Source organism: Podarcis pityusensis (assembly GCF_964106645.2).
Source record: "Podarcis pityusensis genome assembly, chromosome: 15".
Lineage (NCBI taxonomy): Eukaryota > Metazoa > Chordata > Lepidosauria > Squamata > Lacertidae > Podarcis > Podarcis pityusensis.
In genome coordinates, this window is record NC_138040.1 from 13,880,816 (window position 1) to 13,894,074 (window position 13,259).

Sequence of the window (13,259 nt, forward strand, 5' to 3'; positions counted from 1 at the left end):
TGCCTGGAAACAGACTGCTAGCCACTGAAGTTGTCTTAACGTGCTTCCTGTACCTAGGCCCAGACACCAGTCTGGCCACAGGATTTGGGGCCAGCGGAAGCTTCCAAACCCTTTCCAAAGGCTGCATGTGCAACGTGACTCCAGCACTCGCCTCTCTGAAGCTGTTGGGTGTAAGTTGCCATGGGTGAAACCCATGTACCTCGCCACCAACCCACTCACCCCGTTGGCGGCTGGATTTTCGTAAAGTCGGGGACCTCCTCTTTCTTCTTGCGGAAGAAAAACCAGTACGTCAGCAGGCCGATGATGATGGAGAAGAGGAAGACGTCTGTCATGCTGAAGGGGACCGAAGCCTCCGGGGTCTTTGCGGAGGGAGAGTCATCCTTGGATGATGCTGTCCCCATGGCAACGGGAAAACTAAAGCGAGGAGGAGAAAGAGATAGCCGTCACATGTCACATATCGGTTTCAGGTCTTGGCAAGAAAGCAGAACTTCTGGAACGAAAGCAACCTCCCGGCTGCGGGGAGATGAGCAGGGATCAGCTCTGTAGCGGCAAGAAGCAACCTCAGAATATTGTGAAATAATAATAAAGAGCACCTCTGAGCATAGCCAGAGTTTCTTAAACAGAGTAGCTGCAGCCACCTACAGAGAGGAGCAAGGTAGTGTGATGTATATGCTACAACTTTCGAAGATTTGACTTGAGATAAGAGTTTGACAGCACGCTGTCAGCACTGCCACACCTTATAAAATTTCGCAAGGCATGTGGGAGGCTCATGAGTGCGTCAGTGAGTCTACTCCACAAAGAGAAGGCAAATATTCCTTTTCTCTCACAACGGCGCAAGCTTTATCCTGCCTTTCTAGATGTCAACTTCAAGGCAGCTCGTGTTATTCTTTGCTACAAAAGAGAGCATGGCGTAACAGGCGAAAGACACACAATCCAAACCAGCAGCACCGAAGAACAACGTCATAAAGAAAGCCTCATACTGAGTCAGACCACTGGCCCATTTATCCAAGTACTGTCTGCACTGACTGGCAGCAGCTCTCCAAGGTCTCTCCCAAACCTACCCGGGGATTGAACCTAGGACCTTTGGCCTGCAAAGCAGGTGCTCTAACCACTGAGACACAGCCTTTCCCTGTTATTCTGCGTGTGGATTGTGTTTGACTTTCACGGGGCCACAGCAGAGAGAAGGGAAATGACAGCGGCACCCACTCCAGAATTTGTTTTATTCTGGATTGCTTCATTTGATGTTTTAATGTTAAAGTGTTGCAAACCGCTTTGAGGCTTCTTCTTTAAAATATAAAGCGGTGTAGAAATGAAATTAGTAACAACGAAGCATGTGGGCTTTTCGTCTCTGTTTTAGCTGGGGGTTGAATGGGATAAAGACACAGCCTGACTGCAGAGAATAAAATGATTGGTTTCCTGCGTGGAATGCCATCGCCCCTCCTCTCCGTCACTGACGTTTCCACAGTCCCTTCGCTCACTCTCTTTCCCACCCAACACACCCTCTCTCTCACATCCTAAAATAAATAAAACTTCTAGCGCATATGTGTCATGGACTGTCTGGATGCAGAGGAGTTGTGCGAGGCAGCGGCTGGGGAACCCCCTGGGGAACCCGCAGAAGGCGGCTCAGAGCCAGAGGACTGGTGGTGAGATAGGCAATGAGTAGTCAAGGGAGAAGGGGGAGCAGACTGGGAGGAAGAGGTCTCAGAAGCTAAAGAGGCAACAGGGTTTAGTGAGCAGGAAGAGGCTGTGGCAGAGCGCGGTTCAGACTCCAAGGCTGAAGCAGAGGCTGGAGAGGAGTGGGGTCCAAGAGGCAGCTGAAGAATCCAGGAAGTCTCCCCCTCCTGCTGCAACCAGCTCCCCTCCCCCATGGTCTCCCAGGACACACAGTGGAATGAAAAGAGCAAAGCAAAGATTTGTTGTGTGCAGACTGCATGGGGGAAAGCCTGGAGAGGAGGAGTCTAAGAGAGGGATCCTTGCAACTGCATTATCGGGGCGAGACCTGCTAGGAAGAGTTGTGGAGGCTTGAACTCTGTGGTTCGTATCCTTGAGTAAAGATTTAACTTCACTGGCCTGGGGTGATGTTTGTTGCTGACCTATGCCTGAAGCAAGCCCTGATAATATGCAAAGCTAAGCAGGGTCTGATTATGGCTGTTTCCTACATCTCAACTTTCAGAAAGACTCCAAGAAAGCTGGGACTCTGGAATCGAGGGCGTGGGAAGAGCCAACAAGTTGTGTAAGAGGGAAAAACTCACTTTCCATGGCTCATCAGTGCGCACCTTCCTGCTTGAGCTGTGGGAAGGGGGCGGCGGGGGAAGAGGCTCAAAGACCCAAAAATGTCCTCAGGTTATATAAAAGGCACAACCCTTTACTGAGTGCATTTTTGACCTTCTGCCTCCTGAAAAGAGCTTTCCCTGAGAGGAAGAGAAGTGGGCAGGGAATTCATAGAGCATGGTGGTTAGCAGTCAAACAGGCCAGGCAGCATTGGTGACCTGACAGGTGTGTTTATAACAGTAAACGCAGAGTACACACTCTGTTCTGCATTGATTCATCTGCATTTCAAAGCCAACCTTTGCCAATTTCAGCGGGCTGGGGGCTGATGGGAATTGTGACCCCAAATTAATCAGCCCCAGCCCACTGCAGTCCAAAACATCTGGAGGTGGTAAAAATAAATGGTGGCAGCCTCTGATGTCTTAAGAGGGACCGGGCCATGCAAAGGATGCTCCGATGTCACAGCATTCCAGCCAATGGAAAGCCTGAGAGGCAGGAAAGGCAAAAGGTGGGGTCCAAAAGAGGGAGAGGGAGATGAAATGGCAAAGAGGAGGGAGAAAAAGAGGCAGGTCAAAGAATAAGGTGTGAATATGTATGTAAGAAAGGATTTGAAGCGGGAGTGGCTCAGAGGAATGAGCAGAATGCTGGAGGAGTTTGGTGAAGAGAGAAAGGAGGCAGAGTTCAAGAGAGGACAACATTTGTATTCCAATCTGGTGCAAGAATGCAGTTGGATTAGATGAGGTGGTCGTGCTTCTGTGCCTTGAAAGCAAAGAATCCTTGTGGACAAGAGCCCCAATTTATATCAGGCCAGAAGCTCACCCAGTCCAGCATCCTTTGGGAAAGGCCACAGCTGAGTGGAAGAGCACCTGCCTTGCATGCAGAAGGCCCCAAATTCAATCCCCAATTGGCATCTCCAGGTAGGGATGGAATATCCTGTGCCTGAAACCCTAGAGCAGGGGTCTGCAACCCGCGGCTCCGGAGCCGCATGTGGCTCTTTTAGACCTTTGCCGCGGCTCCGGGGCGGATACTAGCGAGGGGAGGAGGCGCATTGTGCGCCCTGACACTCCCCACTGTGGCGGGCGCTGTACTGGCTGTGACGTCACATGGGGGCGGTGCGTGCGTTAGTCATGCACCGTCCCGACGTCACCTTCCCGCCCGCCCGCTACATTGTAAGGGGCATGTACGCTGGTCACTGCATTGAAAGGGGGCATGTACGCTGGTCACTGTTTTGAAGGGGAGTGAAGAACACACACACACAAAAAGGTAACTTGTTAATTTAACGTTTATTTCTATGAGGAAGAGTAATTCTGAGGGGTCAAACAAAGAAATAATAAAAAAGTGACAAAAAGGTTATTTTTATAATGACGAGTTTTGCGGCTCCCAGTTTTTTTTTCTTCGGAAACGGGTCCAAGTGGCTCTTTTTGTCTTAAAGGTTGCAGACCCCTGCCCTAGAGGGTGCCTGAGCTAGAGGAACCAATAGTTTAGTTGCGTATAAAGCAGGTTAGGAACTGCCATAGCCCAGGGGTAGAACAGGTGCTTTGCATGTAGAAGGTCCCAAGTTCCATCACCATCTCCAAGTAGGGCTGGGAGGGTTCCCTGTCTGGAACCCTGGAGTGCTGCTGCCAGTCAGTGTAGACAATACAGGATGAGATGGACCAATGTTCTGACTCGAGAGCCACTAGTGGTGTAGTGTTTAGAGTGTCAGATTAGGACCTTGGGAGACCAGGGTTCAGCTCTCCACTTGACCACGAAGTTCCCTGGGTGACCTTGGGCCAGTCACTGCCTCTTAGCATAAACTACAGGAGAACCTTGGTTCCCAAACGGCTTAGTTGCCAAATAAATTGGCTCCTGAACGCGGCAAACCCGGAAGTAAATGTTCCGGTTTGCAAACATTTTTGGGAAGCCAAACGTCCACTGCAGCTTCTGATTGAGTGCAGGAAGCTCCTGCAGCCAGTTGGAAGCCGCGCCTTGGTTTTCGAATGGTATTGGGAGTCGAACGGACTCCCGGAACAGATTAAGTTCGAGAACCAAGGTACCACTGTACCTCAAAGGGTCATTGTGAGGATAAAATGGGGGGGGGGGTATGTAGACCACTTTGAGCTCCTTGGAGAAGAAGGGGGGGGGGATATAAATGCAATAAAAAACTGGAATCAAATGGAATGAGGCCATGTTAGAAACTCAGGTATAGAAGCTAATTGCCAAATAGCACCTTAAAGCTCAATTATGGTATGTCTAGGCGCCATTCTTTCCCCCTGTAGGGCTTGTGGTTCTTGATGTTCATTTCATTTCTACGCCATTTTATATTTTAAAGGGAAAAAATCTTCCAGCTAAGGATTGCCATTTTGACATCTCCCAAACTGTCCAGATCGGTGTCGTAAATTGAACTCCCACTTCTCCCTGCTGGCCTTGCCTCTCAGATAAAACACCTGGATTTCTCCCTGCCGTTCTTATTGGTGAGCGTGGGCACGGGTGCCAAGAATCCCCTACAAAGCTGTGATTTTCTTGGTAGCGTGTCAACAAGCAAGGCTTGAGTGTGACGTGTGGGCAAAGGACTTCCTCAGTCGTGCAGAAACCAGGTGGCACCGGAGAGCTGCCGGAAGAGAAGTGGTTTGCCGTCATCTCATCCACCCAACACCCCTGTTTCAGGCAGGCAACCCGGTGCTGTCCCCTATTCCAGGCCAGCTGGTAAACTTGTGAGGAAAGAGGCCGGCGTGGCAACTTTTCCCGGCACAACGGCCCACACACAACCACCACGGAACGGAAATGCCTCCTGCGGGGCACTGAGCCCAGCCTCCCGCACACATCGTGCCAGCTCTCTACGCTCCAAAGTCACGTTGTGCAAGCAGGGTTGATGCAACCGTGGAGCAACACAATGGAGGCTTATCCGCCTGTGGCTGGGAAGGGCAGCTGAGAGTCACGTTCCTCAGGAGCCAGGTGATCAGCTGAGAGCACAGGACAAAGGACTCCAGGGCAAAAGCCACCGTGAACAGTGCCTAGCACTACGGACAACCAGTTCCGCATCATAAACATTAGGAAGAACTTGGAGGCATTTAAACAGAGGTTGGGTGGCCACCTGGCAGGAATTCTTTGGCTGTGAGCGGGGGGTCAGACTAGATGACCCCTGGTGCCCCTCCCAACTCTGTGGTGTTATTATTGTTTTGCTGCCTGTCACAGATGCCAATCTGAAAGGGCTATAGGCTCAGTGGTCTGCTCTGTATGTAGAAGGTTCAATCGCTGGCATCTCTACGGAGGGTTGAAAATATCCCCTGAAGAGCCACTGCCAGCCAAGGCGGGCACTACTGAGCGAAATGGACCCAGTGGCTTAACTCAATTTAAAGCAGCATCTCATGTTCCTGTTTAATTCAGTCATTTGTCCAGAGGCATGAGGACTAGAACCTTAGCTTGCTTTTAGATGACGGGCAACAGCTCAGTGGCAGAGCATCTGCTTTGGAGGCAGAAGCTCCCAGTTTCAATCCCCAATGGAATCTTCCAGGTAGGACTAGGAATGTCCCCCCTGGAGAGCGGCTGCCAGTCTGTGTAGACAACACTGGGACTGGTCAACTGAGATCAAACTTACTGCATCAAAAAGCTCATTAACTGTCTCTAAAGTTTTTATCACCCAACCAAAAGAAATTAAATTAAGTGCATGACTTTTGGCCCAGTGGTTCCCAACCTTTCTGGCACGGTGACCCCCAAGTCCCAATCTGTTTGGTACAGTGGACGCTTGGGTTGCGAACGTGATCCAGTGTGAGAGCCAGTGTGGTGTAGTGGTTAAGAGCGGTGGACTCGTAATCTGGTGAACCGGGTTCGCGTCTCCGCTCCTCCACATGCAGCTGCTGGGTGACCTTGGGCCAGTCACACTTCTCTGAAGTCTCTCAGCCTCACTCACCTCACAGAGTGTTTGTTGTGGGGGAGGAAGGGGAAGGAGAATGTGAGCCGCTTTGAGACTCCTTAAAGGGAGTGAAAGGTGGGATATCAAATCCAAACTCTTCATCCGTGCGGGATGCACGTTCGCAAGCCGTGTCTGCACACGCGCGGGTTCCGATTTAGCGCTTCTGCACATGCACAACTGTCGAAACCCGGAAGTAACCCATTCCAGTACTTCTGGGTTTCGGCAGTCCGCAAACCGAAAAAACACCACCTGAAGCGGCTGTAACCCGAGGTATGACTGTATATAGCAACCCATTGATTTATTGCCACAGACCTGCCTGGAAATGCAATTGGTACCAGGGACCTTCTGCATGCAGAGATTCTACCACTGGGCCACAGGACCTCTTAGAAGAGGGATGTTCTCTCTTGTGACAGTAACCTCTGCTATGGCTGCCTTTGCCATCCACATCTGAAGGAAGCATTTTGGAAAATACCATGTCCGGTCCCCCCGCCAGATACTTTTAATCGGAGGCATCCGGGATTGAACCTGGTCCCTTCTGTATGGGAGGTGGGTGCTCTACCCCTGAGCAGTGTGGCAATTCCTACATCTCACCTATACAGAAGCAAAGATAAACCACTTACCCACCAGGTAGACCAGTGCATAGAGTTGTGTACGTGTGGAATGGGACAACTGCAACTGTTGATAGGGCAGGGAACTAAGTTACTCAAGATGCAGTGGGAGGAGGAGGAGGCTGGCGCGCGAACGCCTAGGATTTCACCTGTCACTCTCGCCTCCCACCCAGATCTGGGTGCGAGTTCCACCCAGTGGGACATGTGCTGTTACCCCAGGACACAACAGAAGCTTTTGACTCTTCCCAAACTGTTCAGCATAATTATTATTATTATTATTATTATTATTATTATTATTATTATTATGTACCCCTGGGCAGCTTCCGACAAAGATTAAAAATACATTAAAATGTCACACATTAAAAACTTCCCTGAACAGGGCCCGCCTTCAGATGTCTTCTAAATGTCAGGTTTATCTCTTTGACATTACTGCAGAGGGAATTATTATTATTTTAAAAATTAAGAATGTCAGGCCAGTAACAGGCTAGTACCAGGAAGTGTGTAATGTCTGACGTTTTACTATGTTTTTATATGTGTTGTTGTTGTTGTTAGTCTTTTCAGACTGTAAGCCAGCTGACAGAGACAGCCCAACACCTGAAGAACCACAGATTCCCCATTCCTGGGGCAGACAATACAAGCTGGATAGACCAGTGGCTTCAGTTCATAGAAGTTGCTTCCTATGTTCATTACTTAAGACTCCAGCTAAATCTGAGCCCTCATATTTTCCTCCCCACCCGCTCCAAATTTAGAGCTGCATGGTCCTTGGGGCAGGGACCCATTTGCTTATCCAGCTACCCTTGACGACGCAGAAACTTCAACTGGTCCGAAATGCAGCAGCCATACTGGCTGGGGTCTCGTTTAGATCTCAGACAACCCCTGTTCACAAAGAGCTGCATGGGTTGAGAGTCCATTTTCAGGCACAATTCAAGGTGCTCATATTAGCGTTTTAAGGCCTCAGGCTCCAAATGCTTGAAAGACAGCTTCTTTCCCTACAGACCGCCCACCCCCAAAGGGGGTGACAGCAGTCATGAAATCAAAAGACGCCTGCTTCTTGGGAAAAAAGCGATGACAAACCTAGACAGCATCTTTAAAAGCAGAGACATCACCTTGCCAACAAAGGTCCATATAGTTAAAGCTATGGTTTTCCCAGTAGTGATGTATGGAAGTGAGAGCTGAACCATAAAGAAGGCTGATTGCCAAAGAATTGATGCTTTTGAATTATGGTGCTGGAGGAGACTCTTGAGAGTCCCGTGGACTGCAAGAAGATCAAACCTATCCATTCTTAAGGAAATCAGCCCTGAGTGCTCACTGGAAGGACAGATCCTGAAGCTGAGGCTCCAATACTTTGGCCACCTCATGAGAAGAGAAGACTCCCTGGAAAAGACCCTGATGTTGGGAAAGATGGAGGGCACAATGGTCCATGGGGTCATGAAGAGTCAGACACGACTAAATGACTAAACAACAATCAGCAGAGGGGGTCCTCTTGACTGTTCCTCTATCCTCAGTGGGGTTGGGAGATCGCCTTCTCTGTTGTAGCCCCCTAAGCTGTGAACTCGTAAATGCTGAGGACGTGCCTTTTTACCCTGGCTTTTGACACCTGAGGTCAGGTGTACGCTTCTTGGGTCCACTCTATTTCTGCGATTGGAAGTTGCTTTAAACAGTTTTTAATATCGTGTTTTAATTGCTGCAGCCTGCCCTGGCACCATAGGGCAAAGGTCCATCTAGCTTAACAATGTCTACACAGGCTGGCAGCAACAGCTCTCTAGGGTTTCAGGCCAGGGACATTCTCAGCCCTACCAAAAGACGGCATTGGGGATTCAACCTGTGACCTCCTGCATACACAGCAGATGCTCTATCACCAAACCTGGCTGATTAAAAGTAATACCAGTCAGGTGCATCTGAAAGGGGGCAGCACCATCTGAAAAGGGCAAGGCAAAGCTTTCAAAAACACATGCCACCAAAACACTGAAAGCCACAATGTCGTCTCTGCTCACGTTGCAGGGTTGGCCACCGCAAAACCCAAACCTCTCAGGTGTTAATCCATTTTGAAGAGCACACCTTGTCTGAGAGCATGCACGGAAGCCGCCCAGCTATAATGTTTTGTGCAAAGATTAGCCGTAGAGTTAGGGTCAAGTTACATTCTCTGCCCCATGTGTCTTACATAAGAGCCATTAAACACAGGGCTCTTTTGGTCTCTTGCAGCAGGCGTGGGACACGTAATACACACATACACACACAAGCGCGTAAATATTATCTGAGCAAGTTTGCTTTTCGAGAGCTGTTAATCTGCCCACTACAGGTAATTTGAGTTTTATTCAGACAAGAGGCTATAGAAAGCAAAATGGGACTGAAAGAACCTCTTGAGTGTACATAATTTGGTGCAATTTGCAGAATTTCATATTTTGGGTAGTTGCAGTGACCTCAGATGGAGTCGATCTGACATTTAAACACTCCGCCTGAGATAGGAAAACATCTGCCTGACAGCCTCTCTTGAAACAATACTGAATTAGTTTTTGGAGATCCTCCCCAGCTCTTTCACCAAGAAGATTTTTAAAGTCAAAATTCAAGAAAAGCGATTTTGAAACCAACGCTCCTGCTTTCTGAATTCCTTTTCTAGAGACGATGTGGGCAACCTATTCCTCTGGACCAGAAGACACAGCTAACCAGCACGATCCCCTACCTCCTGCTCTAAACTGTATGCAAATACACACAAAGAATCATTAAAGTGTGCTTTAATCTATGACCTTCCAGATGTTGCTGGACTACAACTCCCATCATCCCAGGCTTTTGGCCGTGCTGGCTGGGGCTGATGGGAGTTGGGAGTCCAACAACATTTCAGAGGACCCCGTGGTCCCCATGCCTGATTTAGAGGGAAGCGTTGTAGCTCACTGGGAGAGCACCTGCTTTTGTAAAAGATTCCAGGTTCAATCCCCCAGCATGGGGCTGGAAGAGACCCCTGCCTGAAAGCCTGAAGGGCTGCTGCCAGTCAGTGTAGATGATGCTCAGCTAGATGGACCAATTGTAGTGATCAGGTGGGATTGCTATAAGGAATTATAACAAATATAGAGTAAGCCATCTGTGTCAGCAATGAAAGCATTGCGTTGACTGGGTTTAAACTATTTTGATATGATTTTTGATCAATCCACCCCTCTGCATCCCTGTTCCATTTCTCTGTCTTCACAAGCCACATACACACTTAGACAGGCAGGGTCCTGGGTCATCAGAGACAGTGGGCAGTTTCTTTGAAGTAGCCTTTCTGATATGTTAATCCCAGGATGTTAATCTTAGGGCCAGGAAACAGATCTCACCTGAAGGTGATAATGATCCTGTCCTGCTGGCCATCCTTCTTATCATATATATTGCTTGTTTATGACCTCAGGGTTGCCAAATGCTCTCCTTTGTAGTTCTGTTTTATTTACCCCATGCTTAATTAGTTTTGATAGTTTAACTTTGTTCCCACATGGGGTTTGTTGAAATGCTCAGATAAAATCTGATTGGTTCTTACGAACACTCTGTAAAAGTTCTTTTGTGATTAGAACGACCTGGACCGAGGGGTGGAGGCACGAACAGAGAGAGATTATTATACGCACCCTTCCAAGAGTCTTGCTGGTTCAAGTCTCTGTGTGTATTCTTATTAATCAGAGTTCAATCCTTCCTTTACTTTGTGAACGCCTCACCAATGGTCCAACTCTGTCAAAGGCAGTGTTTGTATGGAATGAAACAGTCCACTAATCAGGGATCTAGATCAGGGATTCCTAAACAGGGGTCCATGGATCCCAGGAGGTCAATGGATGGGCTTCAGGGGGGTCTGTGAACCAGATTCCCACCCCCCAGTGAAATAAAATAATTTGCATGCAACATTTTGTGTTTGTATGAATTTTTCTGGCAAATAGCTTTCATCAGATTCTCAAAGGGATCTGCGGTCCCAAAAAGGTTAAGAGTCACTGTTCAATTCTATCAGTTGACAATAGGCTAAATAGAGGAGCCTGCTTTTGGACAAGCCATACCATGATGTCCAGCTCCACACGTTTTAAGAGTCTGACAAAGGGTCTTCCACTGGCAATTTGTCACCAGCCAACTGGACCCCTTAAACCAAGAATGTTATCTCTCAGATATCTCACAGAATCATACTGTTGGAAGGGACCCTGAGGATCATCAAGTCCAACCCCCTCTAATGCAGGAATATGCAGCTGTCCCATACGGGGATCAAACCTACAAACCTTGGCGACGCCAGCACCACTCTCTAACCAACTGAGCTATCCAGCTATCCAACTGGTTATCCGAGTTAACAGGTGAGATACAGTCAAGGACACAACCATATGCTTAGCTGTTAATACGATAACAGCGTTAGCCCCCCCACAGTGGTGTCGCAACGGGGGGGGCGCCCTGGGTGCCATGTCTGGGGAGTTACAAGAAGACACCCCGTGGGGGCTCGCCACGCCGCCAACAGCTATCACGCCGCTGCCACCGCATGTGGAGGATCCTCCGTTTGAGGCTGCAGCCGCGAGCAGAGGATTCCGGGGCTGGCAGCAAACCACCATGTACAGCACATGTGCGGCATCGCACACATGTACTGTATGTAACAACGCCACACATGCGCCGTATATAGCAGTTTGCCGCTGGTGCCACTCGAGCGCCGTACAGACGGCGGTGGGATCCCTCCATCGCCGCTATAGCCGCATGTAGACGATCCTCCATTCGCAGGTGCAGCGGTGAGCAGAGGATCCCGGCACCGTCCATACGGCGCTGGAGCACCGCTGCTGGCAAACTGCTATGTACAGCGCATGTGCAGCGTCGCTACGTACGGCGCATGCAAACCTGCAGAGTTTTTTTGCAAAACCTCCCCCAAAAATGTATTTTTAAAGCTATTTTTAAAGAAATTTGACCCAAAAAATCCAACACTTTCGACATGGGTTGCCATACGCCCGGGTTTTCCTGGACGCTGTTTTCAACAGACAAATCCCATATATGGATGGCAGCCCTATAAAAGTGTAAAAAGAAATAAAGCTGTAGCTTCCCAGGCTGTCCCTACAAGGCAATTTCCACTTTCAGAAGCAATTTGAGAGGACTTATGGGAAGACTGCATGGAATTATGGGAACATGGCCAAGGCAAGACTCAGGGATTGTCACGGTAGTGGTGCCCAGTGCCAGTGAGGTGGGCATGGTCTGTATATTCCACCCATCGCACCTCAGGCAGATCAAGATGCCCCACCAAACCTGGGTAAATAACACCTCACATTTCCCCAGAACGGCTCCAGCACAGCTTTAAGAACAACATCCAGCCATAAGCAACAGGGCAGTTATATAATACCAAAGAAGGCATTTATGCATTCATCATGCCAGTTAGCAACACAATCTCAATAGCAGGGCGGGGATGAGAGTCTCTTTATTCAAACAGAGTCTCAGGGAGATCAGTTACAGCTCAGCCACTCAACACAACCCTCTCCAAAATGGCTTGCAAAAGAAGCTCAGAGAAAGACTTGTCCCCAAGACTGCAAGTTTTCCTGACAGTAGCCTTTCCCAAGGGACTCTTCAGCTGTGATTCCTGCATTGCAAAGGGGTGGATTTGATTACCCTTTTGAGGTCCAGTGATAGAAACATAGATATATAAGCCAATTGCCAAATGGCACCTTAAACCTAGGTTACGGTCACAACAGAATGTCTAGGTGCCATCTTTCCCCCTGTGGGGATTAATAAATAATAATTATAATAATTATACAGTCGTACCGCAGAAGTCTGTTCAACTTCCAAAACGTTCAGGAACCAAAGCGCAGCTTCCAATTGGCTGCAGGAAGCTCCTGCAGCCAATCGGAAGCCATGGAAGCCGCAACGGATGTTCAGGTTCCAAAGAACGTTCGCAAACCAGAACAATCACCTCCAGGTCTGCGGCGTTTGGGAGCCAAAACGTTCGTCTCACAAAGCATTCGACTTCCGAATGTAATATCATTTCTATATTGCTTTATATTTTAAAGAAGAAATCTCTAAGTGGTTTACACCACATAAAAACATCAAATAAAACAATCCAGAATAAAACAAATGCAAGCTTCAAGGAAAATATTTCAGATCCTTACAAAGTGACATTTTGCTTTCCTCATATTTATTTACCTACTCAATTTATAGAGCTGCCCCATAGCATACTCTAGCAAGCCAGTGGGGTATAGGGCTTAGAGTGCCAGACTAGGACCTGGGAGATCAGGGTTCGAATCCCCATTCAGTCAGGAAGCTCACTGAGTGACCTTGGAATCAGTCACAGCCTCCTAACCTACCTCAAAGGGTCGTTGTAGGATTAGCCAAGGAGGAGAATGAACCATGTACTAAATGGAGAAAAAGGTGGAATATAAATGCAAGAAATAAGCTCTTCTGTTTACCTGCTTAAGAAAGCTGGAGAGGCCAGTCAGATGGAGAGATGTCAGTCACCAACCTGCCACCCAGAGATCTCCATGTGGTTGCAACTGGACCCACACCAAGCACAAAATGTGCCCACTGCCTAG

At 48.6% G+C, this 13,259-nt stretch overlaps 1 protein-coding gene across 3 annotated transcripts in view; it reads right to left on the reverse strand.

Annotated features, from left to right (window-relative positions):
• POR (cytochrome p450 oxidoreductase) overlaps positions 1-13,259 on the reverse strand; it is a 51,490-nt gene that overhangs the window by 30,354 nt on the left and 7,877 nt on the right. For all 3 annotated transcript variants that reach the window (XM_080982954.1, XM_080982952.1, XM_080982953.1), the window contains exon 2: positions 220-414. In XM_080982954.1, the coding sequence (XP_080839080.1) occupies positions 220-401 (182 nt within the window). In that variant the 5' untranslated portion in view covers positions 402-414. The remainder of the gene's footprint in view (positions 1-219; positions 415-13,259) is intronic.